A 20,357-nucleotide genomic window follows, 5' to 3' on the forward strand; every position below is an offset into this window, starting at 1 on the left:
GGAGAAAGGGACAGGATCTGAGGGGACACAGCCTGAGGGGGTGGTGGCCAGTGATCTCCCTAGAGGAAGGGACATGGTCTGAGGGAACACAGCTGAGGGGGTGGTGGCCAGCGATCTCCCTGGAGGTTGGGATGAGCAGGAAACACCTGTCAACAACGGCACGATTTGTGTTTTCACTGCATCCTGAGAAAAATCATTCTCTTTGAGTCTTGATAAGCTATCCAGATATTTCTTCCTCCTCCTCCTCCTCCTCCTAAGAGCTAAACTGAAGATTAGATTTAGCCTCGAGCTGAAGTTTCACAAAGGAAAGTTATCTTGAGTGCAGCAAATACAGTAGAGTGATGATGAAAGCAAATATAAATTATGATGGTGTGCTGGCTCCAGAGCTGTCTCCATCATGATTTAGCGGGCAGCTCATGAAACATGATGGAACATTCACCCCACACCAAGGCTCAGGTTAGCCTGGGCCCTGACCAGTGAAGGCCCTTGATTGGCACACCAGGAGCCTGCTCGGGGCTTACGTCTTGTATAATCTGTACCCACTGAATGGTTAAGTTTTATTATACAAAAAGATGCTTCTGACTTTCCATAGAATGCTACTTAGAGCACTTGTACTTTGTGGGAATGTTAAATACTAATTAGAAATCTGACCAAGTTAGTACCACCCTGAAAGAAAGGGCTGTGATCTCACGTTGGTTGGTAAGCAGGCATGCCATTCTTCTCAGGTCAGTAATAATAAATTGTGCTCGAGGCCCATTTTGAGACAATCCATCACCCTTCTGGTAGGGAAATGGGATGCCTTGGAAGTATTATGGAAGTATGAGAATGTTAAGCCCTGAGCAGTATCCTCTGTGATGACCTGATTGGGTAGGAAGTGTGTGTACCCCACGTGGCTGCTTCCTGAGAGGTCTCAGGTAGCGAATATGATGGCACAGCTGCCACCACTGACTCAGCAGCTGTGTCTTCTTCTGACCACAGTAAGGGTCTTCCTTGAATAAGGGGCTGGGAAAGATAGATGTTAAGAAAACCGGCATAAGGCTAATTTATAGTGGGAACAGTGGTTTTAGATTCTGAAGGGAGGGTTGGTGGTAGTAACGTCAAGGACAGAGGATGCAATCCTGGTCATGGGGCTGGAGGTCTTGACCCCAGCACTGCAGAAATACCTTAAATTCTACACATGAACAGTGAGTAAAGATTCTGAGACATAGGCAATTTTGTTTTTAGCATGTCGTTACTGTTTAGACTTTCATTAAATGTTTTTCCAGATGCTAATAGCTTTATCTGTTATACATAGGGCTGGATGTGGTGCCTCATGCCTGTAATCCCAGCACTCTGGAAGGCCAAGGCAAGCAGACTGCTTGAGCTCAGGTGTTGGAGATCAGCCTGAGCAAGAGCGATACCCTGTCTCTACTAAAAATGGAAAAATTAGCCAGGCGTAGTGGCAGGACCCCATTGTCCCAGGAAGACTGTCTCCCCACCTCCCCAAAAAGGTTATATGTGTTAAGTATAAAAAGCATAAGGGGCTCAGCGCCTTTAGCTCAGCAGCTAGGGTGCCAGCCACATACACTGGGGCTGGCAGGTTCAAACCCGGCCTGGGGCCTGCCAAACAACAATGACAACCATAACAAAAAAATATCTAGGCATTGTGGCAGTTGCCTATAGTCCCAGCTACTTGGGAGGCTGAGGCAAGAGAATAGCTTAAGCCCAAGAGTTGGAGGTTGCTATGAGCTGTGACCCATGGCATTCTACCGAGGGTGACATAGTGAGACTGTGTCTCAAAAAAAAAAAAGGCATAAGGAGGAAAAAATTACTTCCCCTGTTGAATTTTTTAAAGATTTATTTATTTATTATTGAGACAAGGTCTTGCTCTATTGCCCAAGCTCAAGTGCAGTGGCTCCATCATAGCTCCCAGCTCAAGATTCAGAACTATTTTTTGGGAGTGATGCCTGTGGCTCAAAGGAGTAGGGTGCCGGCCGCATATACCAGAGGTGGCAGGTTCAAACCTGGCCCTGGCCAAAAAGAAAAAAAAAAAGAACTGTTTTGGGGGTTAAATACTTTTAATGTGCATCATTGTTTGTTATGGATCCCAGGGAGCTTGGTAAGTGGAGCCACTATTTCATTAAGGTTGTTCAAAGATAGGAGTGCATCCCTCTGCAAAAAAATCTGTTTCCTGTCTTACATGATCTCTCTTTCCTCTCTTGGGCTAAGGATTAGAGATGCCCTGGGGTGTCTCCCTAGTACTCTACCGGGAAACTTCATTTATATAAAACTCTCACCACCCAAACCACAGACTCTAATAATGGAAAGAGGGAGCCTGGGGTCTTTCCCAGATAAGGAAGCCAAGGTCCAGCCAGGGGGCAGGTGTCCCCTAGAGCTGTACCAGCCCAGCCTCGTGAGCCCCAGGCTTGTGCTCACTTCTTTCCACCAGAAACCTCCACTCTCCTCACCAGACTTCTTTCAAGCCTGGACCACATGCCCAACTTGATTTGCTGAGGCTTAACATGTGAGACCAGATATGTTCCTGCTACAGAGCACTATCTTGGTACAGTGTTGACTTCTGACTTCTGGGAATGTTTCATCTGCTTCTCAACCTCAATTAAGGGAGGAGTCAAGCTCCCTTTGGCGCCTAAGGAGAAAAATGGTCTCTGGTCCCTGGAATCTGATCACAGAGAAAAGAAGTCAGAATGCAGCATAAATCAGTGAGGACGTCTCCATGAAATACCAGAAGAGGATTCTTAGAAATATGCTGGGATAAGCTGCAGTCCCTGAGTCCTCGGATGAAACAGAGCAAACCCTTACGTTGCTCTTGGGGCTTTGGCTTTTTTTTTGTTGTTGTTGTTGTTGTTTTGAAACAGAGTCTCACTTTGTCACCCCTTGGTAGGGTGCTGTGGAGTCATAGCTCACAGCAACCTCAAACTCTTGGGCTCAAGGGATTCTCTTGCCTCATCTTCCCAAGTAGCTGGGACTGCAGGCACCCACCACAATGCCCAGCTATTTTTATAGACAGGGTCTTACTCTGGCTCAGGCTGGTCTTGAACTCCCAAGCTTATACAATCCACTCATTTTAGCCTCCCAGAGTGCTGGGATTACAGGCATGAGCCACCATGCCTGGCCCTCCTTATGTTGCTCTTGGTTAGGACAAGTCAATAAACAAATGACATGGCTGTCATCAAATCAAGAGTGCTACTAAGTGACATGGCTGGGTAGTAATTCTACCAGCCTCCCTGGGTTGTAAGCATTCCAGGCATTATGGGTTTAATTGCATAGAACACACAGCCTGGCCCTCAGACCTACACTTCATGCCTGTGACAATCATGTCCCCTCTTTCAGAGGACAGCTCTGTGACTGAGAGCCATTCCTGCTGTTGGCTTACGGTCCACCCAAGTTTGTGAACAAAATTGCTTTGCCAGGGTGCATTGTCTACTAACACGACCACAAAAGCCGCCTTGCCCGTGGTAACCAGGTTCTTCTGTGGGTAACCACCTGCTCCGTGTGGGGATGGAGGGTCCCTGTGTCCTAGCGGAGGGTGCTGGGGAAAGCTGATCACTGTTTCTGCCTTCCCACCACTTTTTAGGGAGACCAGACTGCCTTGCACCGAGCCACGGTGGTGGGGAACACGGAGGTCATCGCGGCACTCATCCAGGAGGGATGTGCGCTGGACAGACAGGACAAGGTGAGTGGGATGCTAAGCTTGCTCACAGCCCAGAGTGCTGAGGGCCCTGCCCCGGAAGCTTTTGAGTGCTCAATATGTTACCTTTTCCAAGTCTTACTGCTCATGATTCAACATGATGCTATCAGCCCAGGTTTCCTTTGAAAGAGTATCTGGTATTCTAGCCAATTATACTTTTTAAAATAATTATTTCTCCTGTTCTGTGGCACCAGTAACAAACACATAAATCTAAACAATAAAGAAAAAATATCTAGAAATAAGGACCTGTGGAAGCCTGGATGGTGCAGGGGAAGGAATGTTCCCCTAGGCTTTCTGTTTACTATTTGGTTTTAGACAAGTGAGCAAGTCAATTTCTTTCTTTCTTTTTTTTTTTAAATGTAGCCACATTTTTTTTTTTTTTATTTTAGCAGTTTTTGGCTGGGGCTGGGTTTGAACCCACCACCTCCGGCATATGGGGCCAGTGCCCTACCCCTTTGAGCCACAGGCACCGCCTGCAAGTCAATTTCTTTAAACTATGTTGGGGCTCGGCACCTATAGCACAGTGGTTATGGCGCCAGCCACACACACCCAGGCTGGAGGGTTCAAACTCAGCCCAGGCCAGCTAGACAACAAGACAGCTGCAACAAAAAATAGCTGTGCATTGTGTCAGGCACCTACAGTCTCAGCTATTCGGGAGGCTGCAGCAAGAGGTTTGCTTGAGGCTTGGTGCCCGTAGCTCACTGACTAGGGGCACCAGCCACATACACCAAGGCTGGTGGGTTCAAACCCAGCCTGAGCCTGCTAAACAACAATGACAACTGCAACCAAAAAGTAACCGGGCATTGTGGCAGATGCTTGTAGTCCCAGGTAATCTGGAGGCTGAGGCAAGAAATCGCTTAAGCCCAAGAGTTTGAGGTTGCTGTGAGCTGTGATGCCACGGTACTCTACCGAGGGTGACATAGTGAGAATCTGTATCAGAAAAAAAAATATATAAATATAAATAAATAAAATAAACTCTGTTGGAAGGGGAAAAAATCAAAATCAATTGTTACTTTAAGAAATCCCACTGACACGCACCCAGTGTTTTTAAATTGTCAAACAATCATGAAACATGGAACTTCACAATTAGGTGCAATTCAGTCTCTGCTTATTAAAGCATGATATGCATATTGAAAAGTGCACAAGCAATAAGTTTGCAGGTTGGTGCATGTCCTCAGCTGAGCACACCTATGTGAGCACCCAGCTCTAGAAGCAGCGCCCGGGGCCCCACATCCCATGCCCTCTTCTGGTCAGCCCTTGACCCTTTGCTCTCGCTTCTGCAGTGGGGCTGTCCTCCCGGGCCACGCATACCTGGTACCATCCCCAGTAACCACCTATCCCCTGACGTTTGGGACCCCAGGCACCCCACCCCTTGTGGGTGTCAGCAGCGTTAGGCCTTCCCTCTTCTGTGCATGTTTCTAGCTATTTCCAGGAGTCCAGGTGTGGGTGAGTAAAACCTGAAGCCTGAGCCAGGATGCAGAGGAAGAATGCACCTGAGTGGCCCGCTGACCACCCTGCGTGGCTCAGAACCACCTGCGGGTGGTGCTACCTTCCCTCTCCGTGCTCTTCCCTTCCTGGCCCCAGCCCATTCAATTCATTGCACTTACCGTCTCTTTTTTTCTTAATGGTAAGTTAAGCAAACGTGAGCGGTGTTTCTTAGCTGATCTCTATTAAAGGTACGCAGTGAGAGCACCCATTTGTCTTATTTCCAGATGTTGTTCCCTCAGTCCCTGCTCATCCTGCACTTCTGACCCTGAGCTTTTGGATTAAGCTGGATGAGATTGAATTTTGGAGAATTAGCAGGAGGAAAGCTACCCCTAGGCCCCAAACTTGTAAAACTGGACTCTTCCTTTGGCTGCTCATTGCAGCTTCTCTCTGGGGTGCGGAGCGGAGTACCCAGGGATGGAGGTGAGGAGGAAGGCACCATGGGCTGGGCTGCTCTCTGCAGCAGGAGCTGGCTGCAATGTGGGCCTGGGGGCTTTTCTCAGCTGGGGTTCCCAGAGAGACAGCCCTAATGGCTAAGGCTCTACTGTGTGTCGTGAATTCATTTCTCTTGTGTGTGTCTAGAATGAATCTTTTTATGTACTATTCCTGGGAGAGTGGAGAAACTGACCACTCAAGTAATGTTCTGCATTCCATGGTTCAGATGAGGAGCCCTGGTTGAGAAAGGCTGAACTGTAAAGATCCACTGTGATGCACAGTTATTGATTATAAAGAGAAGAGAAGGGTTAGGTCTTGGGTAACACGCCTTCCCTTTGTGTGCTCCTTAGGATGGGAACACCGCCCTGCATGAAGCCTCCTGGCACGGCTTCAGCCAGTCTGTCAAGCTGCTCATCAAAGCGGGCGCCAACTCACTTGCCAGGAACAAGGTGAGGCCGGGCAGGCACTAGAGCGCCCCAGTCACAGGTGAGGATGGCTGTGGGACCCCCTCCCTGTGGGGGTCTCCTCTCAGGGAGCAAGGAGAGAGCATGGAGGGGCGCTTGGAGCCCGGCCAGGCCAGTCCCACCCAGAAATTGTATGTGCAGAGAAGGCTGAAGGCAGACTGGTACTTCAGGTCAGAAGCAAGCCTGCCAGCAGTGCCAAAATGCTACGGAGACAGGCCCCTCATCAGATGACTGTCCCCATCATTTTGACACTATTAAAAAATACAGCAAGACATGATTGCAAGAGGGACTTTACCTAACAAATGCAATCAGTATAACCTGGCTTATTGTACCCTCAATGAATCCCCAACAATAAAAAAAATAAATTAAAAAAAAATACAGCAATAGGGAGTTGACTTTTAAAAATATCAGCAGGGCTGGGCATGGTGGCTCACGCCTATAATCCGAGCACTCTAGGAGGCTGAGGCGGGTGGATTGCCTGAGCTCACAGGTTTGAGACCAGCCTGAGACAGAGGGAGACCCTGCTTCTAAAAATAGCTGGGTGTTGTGGAGGGCACCTGTAGTCCCAGCTCCTCTGGAGGCTGAAGCAGGAGAATCGCTTGAGCCCAAGAGCTTGAGGTTGCTGTGAACAATGATGTCAGGACAATCTACTGAGGGCAAAAAAAGTGAGATTCTGTCTCAAAAGAAAAATCCAAAATTAGCAAAGGTGTGGTGAGGTGGGCTCACCCAGATATGGCTGGGAGAAATGTGTTGGGAACACCACCTTTGGGAGACAGTTTTGCAAAACTAATCAACACCCTTAAACATGGTTCTGTGTAGGCCATGTGCAGTGGCTCATGCCTATAATCCTATAGCTCTGGGAGGCCACGGCTGGTGGATTGCCTGAGCTCATAGGTTGGAGACCAGCCTGGGTAAGAGCGAGACCCCGCCTCTAAAAATAGCCAGGCCTTGTGGCGGACGCCTGTAGTCCCAGCTACTCGGGAGGCTGAAGCAAAAGAATCACTTGAGCCCTAGAGTTGGAGGTTGCTGTAAGCTATGACACCATGGCAAGCTACTCAGGGGGACAAAGTGAGACTCTGTCGCAAAAAAAAAAAAAGTTTGTCTTTTTGTTGAATAACTATCCTTCTTAGATTTATAAAAATTTATCCACAAGGATGCTCATGATAGCAATAGTAGTTACAATGTTTTTATTTATTTACATACATATTTTTTACTATTTATTTATTTATTTATTTTGCAGTTTTGGCCAGTGCTGGGCGTGAACCCATCACCCCCAGTATATGGGGCCGACACCCTACTCCTTGAGCCACAGGCACCGCCATATATATATATACATAGAGAAAGAGAGAGAGAAAGAGGGGGGCGAGGGGGAGAGGCAAAGTCTCACTCTGTTGCCCTGACTAGAGTGCTATAGCATCATCACAGCTCACAGCAACCTCAGACTCTTGGGCTCAAGCCATCCTCATGCCTCAACTTCTCAAGTAACTGGGACTACAGACGCTTACCACGGTGCCCTGCTAGTTTTTCTATTTTTAGTAGAGACTGGGTCTGGCTCTGGCTCAGGCTAGCCTCAAACTCCTCAACTCAGGTGATCCACTCACCTCAGCCTCCCAGAATGCTAGGATTACAGGTGTGAGGTACCGCACCCAGTCAGTTATATTTTTTAAATGTGGGGAAAAGGATTTAAAATGAATGTTCATTCATATAATGGAATACAATTCATATTAAAAATCATAGTTTAGAAGATAATGCTCTTGATTTGTTAAAGAACATGACAAAGGGATATAAAGTCCTATATACTACATGTCCTAGTATTTATTATAAATTTACATATTAAAAAATTTAAACATGGAAGGGTGTCACCAGAATAGTAATAGTCATTATCTCTAAGGATTGAGGCTATGATTGATTTTTACTTTGGTATCTTTCCCAAATGAACTGATTGTTTTGTTTACAATTAGGAGAAGAGGCATATTTTACATTAACTATTAGAAAGCACTGTCAGTACCTGTGGGATATTTGCAGGAGAGCTTGTCCTTATTTCTTTTTTTCTTTTTTTTTTTTTTTTTGAGACAGTCTTGCTTTGTCACCCTCGGTACAGTGCTGTGGTGTCACAGCTCACCACAGCACCTAAACACACACACGTACAAGTACACGCATATGCACCCACACAGAGTATGTGCACAATTTTATGGCCAAGTTGGATCCAAAACCACAGTATCTCTAGCTTACAATACCTTGACCCACATCCACACACATTAGCCAAAGACCTAATATTAACAAACCTATTAGAAATAGAAGTACGCTCCATCAGTGAAGTGACTTCTATGGGCCTTGCGGGTAGCAGGAAATAGAAATGAAAGCTTGAAACTCCTCTGTGGGCATGATCTACCTGGGGAGCCCAAGAACCTGCACCAGCGGCCTTGACTTTGACCTCTCGTGTGACCTCCCACTCTCCCTGCTTTCCCATCTGCTCATAGAACAGTGTGATTAAGCCATCTCATGGAGACAGGGAGACGGGAAGGACTTTTCTTCTCCTATACTTTCTGCTGTCTCCCCTCTCCAGTCCCTGCTCACCCCTTAGGACGTCCCTCAAGTCCGACCCCTGTCCCTTTCTTTCCATGCTCATTCTTCAGTGTCCCCAGATTATTTCAAAAGCCTCAGCATAGGTTGGCTGGCTTGAATCTAGTCCCTTTGCCATCCTGCTCTTGCTCAGAAACCTTTCAGTAATGCCCCCAGCCTGATGCTGTCTGGAGGCCACCCCCAACCTGCCTCGGGAGCTCTCCCTGCCCCTCCCCGCCACTCCTGCTCTCTGAGCAGGCTCACTGGCTCCTCCTGTTTCCTGCTCCCTGGGACTAGCCTACAGCCCGGCCCCCAGGGCCTTCCCTCCCTGAAGGACCACGGTGTTGCCTCTGCAGCTCTCTTATAGCACCACACACAGCTTTGTGCTGTCATTTAAAAGTGTCTTAGGGGCGTACCGTGGCTCAAAGGAGTAGGGCGCCGGCCCCACATGCCGGAGGTGGTGGGTTCAAACCCAGCCCCGGCCAAAAACTGCAAATAAATAAATAAATAAAAAGTTGTTTAAAAACAAACAAACAAAAAAAAAGTGTCTTACTTTTCCCTCATGGGTTAGGCCTTGGGGGAAAGGGAACCCCATCCTCATACTGCAGCACTGAGTGCCCTGCTCCCTACTTGACAGGCTGGTGACTGCTCCATTTCTTCAGAGTGGTGTGTGGTGGAAAACTTGAGTTGGTGTATAATTACTTTCTCTTTTTGTACTAACTCTGAGAAGTAGGTGGTCCCAATTAATGGGTACATAAACTTAAGCTGGGAGCCCATAAATGCTTGACCAAGACACACGATCATTTGTAAGACAGTTAGGGTCATGAACTAGCCCAGGTCGGTCTGTCCACCACACTGCCTCCTGTCTGTAGAGAGCCCCCAAACACTGTAGAAAGCTGTAGGTTCTCCCTCCAGATAAAGTGGCTTTGGGAGGGCCAGTCAGGTAACTCATGCCATCCCAAAGAGTGACCTCTGACCAGCTACAGCCTCTGGGGAAGCCGCTGGAAAGATCCTTCATATTTAGCAAATATGGCAGCTCCTGTCTGGGAAGTCAGTGCCCGTCGCTCAGAGTGGGGACAAAATTTCATACATTTACGCCAGGTCATATGTTTGAATGTTAGGTCTTGAGGTACAACTTCCAAAGTTTGTCTTTCTTAGGTGTGAAATCACACTGCTGTACAAATTTTGGCAAAGGTACACAGTTGTGTAAGCACCGCCACAAGACACAGAACGTTCCCAGCACCCCAAAAAGTTCTTTATCCCAATCACTCTCTCTCAGCTCTGGCAACCACAAATCTGTTTTGCCTTTTCAAAAATGTCCCGTAAGTGGAATCAGACAGCCCTGCATCCGTGGCTTCTCTCAGTCCGTGTGAAGTTTTGAGGTTCCTCTGTGGCGCTGCATATCTGAGTAGTTCACTCTCTTTTACCCCTGACTAGTACTCCAGATGTGGAACAGCCACGATTCGTTTATCCAAACATATGGGCTCCCATTTGCTTGATCCAAACACTTTTCCATATAATTGATGTTTTCTTATTGGCAAAATAAGCAATGGTTTTTTGTATTTCCGCGACCACCAGATTTCTTTTACTTCACTTATTATTCAGCACATATTTAATGACTGCTGCAAACCAACCACTTGGGACAGTCAGGATAGAGTGTCTGGAATGTGGGCAGGTGTCCCATTACTGAGAACTAAGTGAGCAGTGGCTCTCCACCAGTGTCCATTGGACTCTCCTGGACAACTTTCAGCAAAAGAAGAAAAAAGCAAACTTAAGAAAAGCCCTGAAGACCAGGCCTAAATCTGGCCCAAGTTTGCTCCAGACTGAGGGGTTTTTCAGAATGTAGGACTTGAGTGCTGAGACTGGGACAGCCGAGGCCCCAGCCTGAGGCCAAGTCAGTCAGTCTCTGGAAGGGCTACTGTGGTGCCAGAGTGTCCCACCCCAAGTGGGTCTAGTGCAGCGAGGTCTGAGGACCTCAGAGCCCTCAGGCTGGGCGTGTCATCCCCATGTCTACAGTGAGGAGGACTCACTGGGCTGGTTAGTACTGAGGTTATGAGATGAGGTCTGTGAACTGGCCCATCCAGTTTTTCTCCATTTAAAAATGAAAAAAGAAAAACCTTATTTCTCTTTTGGAAAGGTCAGGAATGTTGTAAGATCCTGGAGGATCAGCCAGTGCCTTGAGAGAAGAAGGAGAGTGGGGGTGAGGGAGGAGCCGTGCTCTGCAGTGGGGGCGTCTGCAGAGCACGTGTGTGTGCTCACCTGTGGTACCTGCTGGCTCTGGGACAGCACCAATCTCCTGTCATACTGCCCCCTCCATGTTACTTCCCCAGGGCTTATCTGTGGTCTTACAGGTGCTGCTCTCACAGACTCAAAAGTTCTGTTCCTGACATGCCATTTTTTTTTATAAGATTGCAATAGGCATTATCCCTTGGTTGTCACCCTTGGGCTGTGACATGTTGAAGGGAGAGGCCAAAAAGTAAAAGGAACTGGAGCTGTGCGCTAAGTGACAAATGCAGCCACATTTCCTGCTCTGTGGGCACCTTATTCATAGTTCAATATGTTAAAATATTGAATTTATTAATTCAATTATTAATATTATATTGAGGGGGTACAAATGTTTTTGGTGACATGGATTGCTTTTGTAATGCTTGAGTTGCTGCTATAGGTGCGCTGTCACCTAGATAGTGTGCATCGTACCCATTAGGTAGGTTTTTGCTCCTACACTCCTCCCCATAGTTTAAATTTTAAAGTTTCAAGAAAAATACAAGAATAGATTTGAAAAAGCCTCACTTCACAGGTAAGAAATTCAAGGTGGAGCATTGGAAGGGCCTTGCCCTGTGGATTCCAAATTAAATGTTCCTGCCTCTGGGGCCCCTGCTGGAACCACTGAGCCGGAGGGGCGAGCACTGACTTCTCCCTCTTGGGTAAGTGCTGCCCTCTGCAAGGTGTTCTGTCTGAGCAGAAACAGGTTGCTAACGTGTCCTCCCTTCTTTCTGCCTCTTTCCAAGGTGGGGAACACAGCTCTGCACCTGGCCTGCCAGAACAGCCACTCCCAGAGCACTCGTGTCCTCCTGCTGGGCGGGGCCCGTGCTGACCTCAAAAATAATGTGGGTGAACAAAACTGGCTTCTCTCTCCCCTTCTTCTCATCCCTTTCTTCCCTTCCCCCTCTCCTCATCACTTCAGAAAATAACCCCAAAAGCATACTGGAATATTCACATCTAGAAATTAAGATGTAAAAAGTTGTTTGAGAACTCTTTCTAAAGTATTCATTTTTTGCTAATTTCCTAAAAGGCCATTTTAGGTGCATGACAAGAGAAATCACAAGACTTGAAAACATTGCTTTTCTCCCATCCTTTCCCCTTTGCTCCTCAACTTTGGTTCATTTTATCTTTTTTTTTTTTTTCCTTTGAGACTGAGTCTCACTCTGTTGCCCTGGGTACAGTGCTCACAGCAACCTCAAACTCTTGGGTTCAACTATCTTCCCTCCCAAATCACAACACCCAACTAGTTTTTCTATTTTTAGTAGAGACGGGGTCTCTCTCCTTCTAAGGCTGGTCTCGAACTCCTGGCCTCAGCAGTCCACCCACCTTGGCCTCCCAGAGTACTAGGATTACAAGAGTGAGCCACATTCTCAGCCCATTTTATCATTTCTTACAGCATGTGCCTGCCAGTGACAATTGAGGAAGCCTGCTAAGTGTAATCAGAAGGTCCTCACTCATATAGAGTGTCATACTATTATCAGCAAATATGAGATAATGCCATTTAGAGAGGTCCTATGATGCCCCTGCCCAGCATCTACAAAGTAATCCTGTTGATTACTGAGGTGTCCCAGGGACGAGGTAACCTGAAGGGTCACCTGAGTTGTGTCCTTTCTTCCTCCATGAAGAATATCTACTTCCTTTATAAATCCCACACATCAGCCATGTTGGCAAGAAAACCAAGAACTTCTCTTCAAAGTGGCCTCAGCTGGGGGTCTTCCTGTTTGGGTGCAGACTCATCTAAGACCATTCTAGAATGTTCTGAACCTCAGCTTTGAGTTCAGCTCCTTCTTAATGCAGGGAGAAGGTTGAGCTGAGTAGCCGCCATTCTCTGGGTAGAGCTAGAATGGAAACGTCAGGAGAACACTGGCGGGCATCACAGCTCTGTCCCCAGTTCTGTCATTGTCATGCTGGGAGCAGAATCCACCCGTGCCCACTGAGGAAGACGCTGCTGCTGGGCTTTTCTGAATGCCCTTTTTGCTCCCAATGATTATCCCCTCGTCAGCTTCCCAGGAGACATTGTTCCATGTAGGATATTGGAGTCTTGCTGAAATGGGGTGCTCCTTGAATTTGGGGAAACACATGTGCTCTTAAAACTTGATGACTCCCCTGCTGCCTTGTCCTTTTGGTCATGATGTGTCTGTGCTGGGAGTGGTTTCCAAACCAATGTGTTGGCCTTAATTCAGTTTACTCCAGGCCTCTTGGGTTGCAGGGGAGGCCAAGGTCAGTGGATCCTTATCAGATGCTGGGTAAGCAGACCCCTCCTCAGCTCTTCTGAAGTCTGATGGGACCAGAAATCCAGTTTCATAAACAGGAAAGCAGAGATTCTGTTTGGCCACATGTGGTTCTGCACAGGCAGAAAATGAACAGGGCTGCCTGAGCTGGCAGAGCACTTGGGTGGGACGTCAATGTTAAGACAGATGCTTAGACTCGCAGCATCCCCAAAAGAACATGTGATTGTGTACCAGCTTTTAAATGATATTTTCTTTTTATTTTTGTAACTGTTCAGACTGTGCTTAGAGTCTGATTTCTGTCCGCAGGCAGGCGACACCTGTTTGCACATTGCTGTGCGCTATAATCACTTGTCCATCGTCAGGCTCCTCCTCAGTGCTTTCTGTTCTGTCCATGAAAAGAACCAGGTCAGTGCACGTCTCCTCTCCACGGCGGCCAGCTCCCTCCTACAGGCTGCCTGAGGCACGAGCAGAGGCTGCTGAAGGTGCTGCCATCTGACCCAGCAGGGTTCCACTCGTGCTGGTCTTTGCCTGGGTGTCCCAAGTTCTAGTGACCCTTGTTTATGCGTTCTCCTAGAGAAAGCACTCTTACCATTCCGTGCGCATCACCACATTTGCATATTGAATATTTTCTGGAGATCCTGGGGTAGGTTTTTCTTGAGACAGAGTCTCACTTGTCGCTCTTGGTAGAGTGCTGTAGTGTCACAGCTCACAGCAACCTCAAACTCTTATGCTCTAGCGATCCTCTTGTTTCAGCCTCCCGAGTAGCTGGGACTACAGGTGCCTGCCACAACCCCTGGTGAGTTTTTCTATGTTTAGTAGAGACAAGGTCTTTTAGCTCAGGCTGGTCTCCAACTCCTAAGCTCTGGCGATCCACCCACCACAGCCTCCCAGAGTGCTGGGATTACAGGTGTGAGCCACCATGCCAGCCCAGATAAGTAATTTTTAAAGCTCCCCTGCTGACTTCAACATGCAGCCCAGATTGGAAACGCTGCTGGGGCGTTCCCCCAACACCAACATGCACAGCTACTTGACTCTGAAATGAAAGAAACATTCTCTGGGGCGGCGCCTGTGGCTCAGTGAGTAGGGCGCCAGCCCCATATGCTGAGGGTGGCAGGTTCAAACCCAGCCCCGGCCAAACTGCAACAAAAAGAAAAAATAGCTGGGCGTTGTGGCGGGCACCTGTAGTCCCAGCTGCTCGGGAGGCTGAGGCAAGAGAATCGCGTAAGCCCAAGAGTTAGAGGTTGCTGTGAGCCGTGTGACGCCACGACACTCTACCCGAGGGCGGTATAGTGAGACTCTGTCTCTACAAAAGAAAAAAAAAAGAAACATTCTCCTGCTTTTTAACTGCCCAGAGTAGTTTTCCCCATCACCTGACAGGGTAGACAATGAATTGTTTTCCTTCTCTTAGATTTGTCTGGTTTCTTCACATGGCTAAGTCTGGAGAATGGCAGCATTTGCATTTGGATTTGGCCCACAAAGCTGCAATTGTCTTTATCCTCCTTTCATAGTTGATTATGTGAAAAATCCCATTTTGTATAAAGAAAGTATGAAAACTTGTATATAGTTTGTATGGTAAAAGATAGAAAACAGCCTTGGCCTGGCGTGATGGCTCTGGGAGGTTGAGGCGGGTGGATTGCCTGAGCTCAGGAGTTGGAGACCAGACTGAGCAAAAGCAAGACCCCGTCTCTACTGAAAATAGAAAATCTGAAGCAAAGATCAATTGAGCCCAAGCGTTGGAGGTTGCTGTGAGCTATGACGCCACAGCACTCTACCCAGAGTGACAGCTTGAGACTCTATCTCAAAAAAAAAAAAAAAAGAAGGAAAGAAAAGAAAAGAAAAAGAAAACAGTTTTAACTGGACACTGATTCTCCGTGTCTTAACCCAAAGAATAGCCTGAGGCAGCAGACGCACTGGGTTTTAATGACCCCTTCTGAGCCACCTGTGCTGGTGGGGCCTGGGCTATATCCCTCCAGGGTGCACAGAAGTGGCCATCTGCATAGCTTCTCTGGTCAGTGACAGAAAAGTGACACTGGACACCAAGCAGTTCTCTGACTTCTGACCTCTCTAGGCAAAGGAACAGTTGCATAGCTCTGGGATAACCGCCCTCCCCACCCTGTCCTCCTGTCTCTGTGAGGCTTTGGGTCCTGCCATTCTCAACAGCCCCAGCCTGGCATCACTTTGCCCCTGCAATTAGTCCTGTTGTGTTAGTCCCAGTACAGAAAAAAATGTGATATTGGTACAGAGGGCACTTAGCTCCAAGGTTGCTTTCAGTGGAACCATGTAACGCTTCAGCCAAGGGCCCCACATCAGTCCAAAGCAAATCTTAGTTTGACTTTGAAGAGCCAGGCCTAGGCCAGGTGGGTGGGAGTGGGGAGAGCCACAGGCTGCAGCAGGTGGGGCTCAGTGGTCTTTCTTCTCGCTCATTTCAGGCTGGAGACACAGCGCTTCACATTGCTGCTGCTCTGAATCACAAGAAGGTGGTTAAAATCTTACTGGAAGCTGGAGCAGATGGGACCATTGTTAATAACGTAAGTTGAGCTGCAACAATGGTTTCTAAAGCCAACCCCACACTTTCCAGAACAGGACGTGTTGTTACTACTTAAGCCTCTGCACCCTCCAAGGGCCTGGCTGCGCTCCAGAAGAGCAGGGAACTCCCTCTGCTGAAGCCAGCTTTCAAGAGAGGACTCAAGGGGTCCCCTGGCCCGAGCAGCCCCAGAAGTTGAGAAGCCCTGGGGGCCACCCTTGGACTCCTACCTGCAGTGAGCAGGGCCTGGCTTGTCCACATAAACTGACAAGTGCATGTTACATGAAGTGAGCTCCTGGCCCAGAAGTGCACATCATCCTCAGGAAAATAGCCACACGGCCATCAGATCAGTTAGCCTGAAATATAACTCCCTTCTCTTCCAAAGCCCCCATCCCCACTCCATCACCTTCCACCTTCCCCTGCTAGATCTAATAGTAGGCATCAGATCAGGCTGCCCTATGATCTTTGCCTGCCTGAAACGCTCAAGAGCACTGGGAGCCAGTTATGTGAAATGTCTGGGGAACAGGGGTGCTGAAGCTGGTGGGAGCATCCTGGTCCTGGTCCCCCTTCCTCCTCCTGCCTCCTGGGGCACAGTCACCTCTTGGATGATGCCTTGAATACTCTCCCCTTCCTTTTGAATCCCACAGTTATCAATTCTTTTTTTTTTTTTTTTTTTGAGACAGAGTCTTACTTTGTCACCTGGGTAAAATGCCATGGCATCAGCCTGGCTCACAGCAACCTCAAACCCCTACCTCGGCCTCCTGAATAACTCGAACTACAGGCGCCCACCGCAATGCCCAGCAAGTTTTTCTATTTTTATTAGAGACAGGGCTCACTTTGCTCAGGCTGGTCTCTAACTCCTGAGCTCAGGGGATCTACCCTCCTTGGCCTCTCAGAGTTCTAGGATCAAAGACCTGAGCCAACATACCCTGTCTTGTTATCAATTCTTGGTTTTTAGCTTAACCTTAGCACAGTGTGTTACGGCCATAGCTCTGTAATTTGCTTTTCACAGCCAAGTTCCTGAGAGGCTCTGGCCAGGCACTGCTCAGCCCTGAAGGTGTCTTCCCAGGCACTGCTCAGCCCTGCAGGCGTCTTCCCAGGCACTGCTCTGCCCTGCAGGCATCTGCCCAGGCACTGCTCTGCCTTGGCAGGCATCTTCCCAGGGTCCCCCCAGGAGGGGGATCACAGGGCTGGATTTCATAATCCTTTGTTCCCTCACCTGTGGTGCTCTCCCTGAATCCTATGGGGGTGTCCCTTCCCTCCTCTCCCAGAACCACTCCTTGGTGGGCAGTGCTGCCCCAGCCTGCGCCTCCTGCAGCACTTACTGCCACTGGCTCTGCAGGAGCCCTCTGATGTCCTGTTATTTCCCTCCCCGAGGGGCGAGGCTGACAAGCAGGGCCACACGCACATGTGGCAGTGCTCTGCTGAGCAGCGTGGGTGCTGGTGTGACTCCTGGCAGGAGCCAGGCACCCTAGGCTGCGTGTGTGGGCTGACGGCCTTTCTCACCTGCCCTCTCCATGCCTTTCCTTAGGCAGGCCAGACTCCGCTGGACACTGCCCGCTACCACAATAACCCGGAGGTTGCTCTTCTCCTCACTAAAGCTCCCCAGGTAGGATTCCCCACACTTCTGCGGCACTGGCCACGTGAGACTGGGCTGCTGGGACTCCTCAGGTTGCCTGGCAGGGAGCTTAGCCAGGCAGTGGGGATGCAGAACCAAAGGCATCCAGCGCAGCTCTTCACGTGTGCCAGCACCTAGGTTGTTGTCACAGCCAGCATCCTGGCTCATAACATCCCCGATCCTGAGCCAGGGAAGAAGTTCCAGTTTAAAGCATTGCAGGAGAGAACCCTGTCTGAAGAGCTTGAGGCAGAGGCCCACTCCTAAACCAGTGGGACAGGGCCTGAAGATGAGAAGGGCATTTCCCAGAGAAAGGCAGAAGGGAGGGGTCCATGCTGGGGAGACAAAGAGGTAACTCCTACCACAGGCAGTGAAGCCGCCTGGTTTTCCTTTCTTATTTAATGATGCTGTTTTGACCATCATCCAATTTTTTAAGATGGCGACTGATAGTATTTGAGTTGAGGTTGATGTTATCTAACTAACAATAAAGAAATTGAATGATGATAATTTATAAGCTCTTCATAATTCTAGCACTCCGAGACAGCTGTTTTTATTTCTTCATATTACCTTCCACACACGTTAAGTTTTATATAATTGTGCTTACAATGGACATACTCTTTTATATTCTGCCTTTTATCCTAACCATAATAGGACAGTGTTCTGCAGTCTTCATATTTATTCACTATAATGGAAGCATAATAGTCTTTTTTGTTGCAGTCAATATTTTGGTGTTGGACATTTGGGTTATTTCTGGACTGGTGTTATTCTGTATTACATCACGGCAAACACTTACTGGTTTTTCATCTTATTCTGACTGATGTTCCATGAAGAAGACAAAGTCTCAGGGAGTCAGGGAAGACCCCAGCACAGCCCTGCCGCATCATGGCCCCACTCCAGCCTGGCCCAGGGTTTTGCATGGCCATTATTATTATTATTATTTAATTTCTAAAAATATGCCCAGTATGACTAATAGTTTCTGGAAAGATATTTTTATCTTCTGCAAAATTGATCGCCCTCTTGAGCATGAGGTAGCTGGTCCTTCTCAGTGGTCTCTGACAGTCCACAGAACTCCTGACTGGAGGGAGTTATCTAGGAAGAGCTGCTGGGGGTGGAGCTCCCACCTCTCTCCCGGCGTTTCCAAAGAATCATCAACAGAATCCTGATAGAAAATGGTTGGTCTCTTGTGGATCAAAAGGTACAGGGTGGTGTATAGATGCCAGAATCCTTCACATGCGTCTGGCATTTTAGCATGTGGCCATTTAGTGACAGGCAGCCACACAAAAATCGTCAAGTCTTGTGGGTCCGGAGAGTTAGTTCCCCAGGCACCTAAAGACAGAGGTGTCTTTAATCCACCTGTCTTTTGTCTTCCAGAGCCCAGGGACCTTCATCTATAGGGGAAAGCTTTACTGTGGACGATTTCCCTGTGCAGTTCTCGTGTTTCTGTTTTAAAAAGTGATGCTTATATACTTATATTGAGTAGTAAATAAGTTGGATGAGATGTTGTAAAAGTTTGTTACATAAAATTGTACATACTAAACCTTATTCTCAACACAAACACAGAACTCCAAGATATGCATAAAAAGTTATGCATGCTGGTCTGAGGATCTGTGGTTATAGGAAAGACTTACTGTTCATCTGAAAAGAGAAACCCCCTCGTCTTACAGCCCCTTAGCTGGATGTGCTTTATAATGGGCCACAGCAGGAAGCAGGCCACTGAGAGGAAGCTGCTTTCCAAGGTCTAAATATCAATATTCCCAGATTTCTGTAGACTAGAAAAGATTGATGACATTCCACCTGGTGAATGTGTGGTTTGCTGAGGAAGCTATAAGCCATGCAATATTATTTTCTCTGCCTAATAGCAGTGAACAGAGCAAATTTACTGATGTTTATTTTGGGTTTGGATGTCTTTTGAGTGTCACTTGTCGTTTTCCATTGATGTGGCTCACAGATGCTCTGAACGTGACTTTCAGGCTGGTTCTGGCACTGTTTCCAGGCCTGAGAGTCCATGAACCAGGCACAGGGGGTGTAGTCACTCCATGTCATCGTGCCTGACTTCTTGTGGAGGCTGAATTTAGCTGGAGAAACAGCTTAGGGCAGTGGTTCTCAGACTTTTTGACTTAAGGACTTCTCTATTCTTAAGTTCTATGGGCCATCAGTTGAAGGGTTTCCACCTGCTCAAAGATCTGTACTCTGGTTCAACATCCTCTGCCAATCAAGCAACCAAAGGCAGGAAGGGAGACACCTGCCAGTGACTGTTGTCCCTGTGTGCCAGACACCTACTTTTTTTTTGGTTAATCCCAACAACTCCCCATTCTTACATTTGAGGATACAGAATACAGTGAGGTCAGATCACTTACTCGGAGACCCTGCCACCAGTTGCTACTGGGCTAACGCCTGCGTGAGTGTCTGTCTGACCCACATATAGTTCTTTTTTTTTTTTAATTGAGACAGAGTCTCACTTTGTTGCCCTCTGTAGAGTGCTGTAGCATCACAGCTCACAGCAACCTCAAACTCTTGGGCTTAAGCAATTCTCTTGCCTCAGCCTCCCAGGCAGTTCCTATCTGTGTCCACCCTGCTGCCTGCACTGTAAGTCCAGATTAAATGCTTCCATTTGGTGAGGAGATTCCTGCCCCACGGCTGGTGCCATGGCTCATAAATATGCCTGGATGTTGGACTCAAATTGAACATGACTTGTACACAGTTTGGCCAAGAAAAAATCTGAGGGGCTAGCTAGTTCAGGTCCAGTGAGTGTATCAAGATGAAGTGTGAGATTGTGGTTGGCACAGGGTTGCCATGTTACCCAACTCCAGGGAGGACCATCCCTGTCTTGGTTTATGTGAATGGTGCTCCCTGGAGCACAACCTGTTCCTTGGCTGTCCTGCCCAGCACATCAGTGCTTGTTGTTATAATCATCATAGGCTTCAAGCTTCTTGAGGGCAGGGGCAGTACCCTACCCTCTCGGTCCCTATACTGCCTAGCACAAGACCTAGGAGGCCCCACAGGTGGCCAAGAGGTGCTGGCGTGATGTGAATGCTCAGTCTCTTCAGTGGGGCTGTAAGTCTCAGTAGGTCTAAGGTGCATCTGCTCACAC

At 48.0% G+C, this 20,357-nt stretch overlaps 1 protein-coding gene across 8 annotated transcripts in view; it reads left to right on the plus strand.

Annotated features, from left to right (window-relative positions):
* The window catches only part of ANKRD6 (ankyrin repeat domain 6), a 234,471-nt gene that overhangs the window by 196,016 nt on the left and 18,098 nt on the right, over window positions 1-20,357 (plus strand). For 6 of the 8 annotated variants that reach the window (XM_053591002.1, XM_053591001.1, XM_053591003.1 and 3 more), the window contains exons 4-9: window positions 3,575-3,673; window positions 5,959-6,057; window positions 11,643-11,741; window positions 13,434-13,532; window positions 15,557-15,655; window positions 17,183-17,260. In XM_053591002.1, the coding sequence (XP_053446977.1) occupies window positions 3,575-3,673; window positions 5,959-6,057; window positions 11,643-11,741; window positions 13,434-13,532; window positions 15,557-15,655; window positions 17,183-17,260 (573 nt within the window). Of the gene's footprint in view, window positions 1-3,574; window positions 3,674-5,958; window positions 6,058-11,642; window positions 11,742-13,433; window positions 13,533-13,880; window positions 13,924-15,556; window positions 15,656-17,182; window positions 17,261-20,357 lie in introns of those variants that run through there. The other 2 variants (XM_053591007.1, XM_053591004.1) reach the window with 2 other exon arrangements.

Source organism: Nycticebus coucang, chromosome 5 (assembly GCF_027406575.1).
Source record: "Nycticebus coucang isolate mNycCou1 chromosome 5, mNycCou1.pri, whole genome shotgun sequence".
In the NCBI taxonomy this organism is placed as follows: Eukaryota; Metazoa; Chordata; class Mammalia; order Primates; family Lorisidae; genus Nycticebus; species Nycticebus coucang.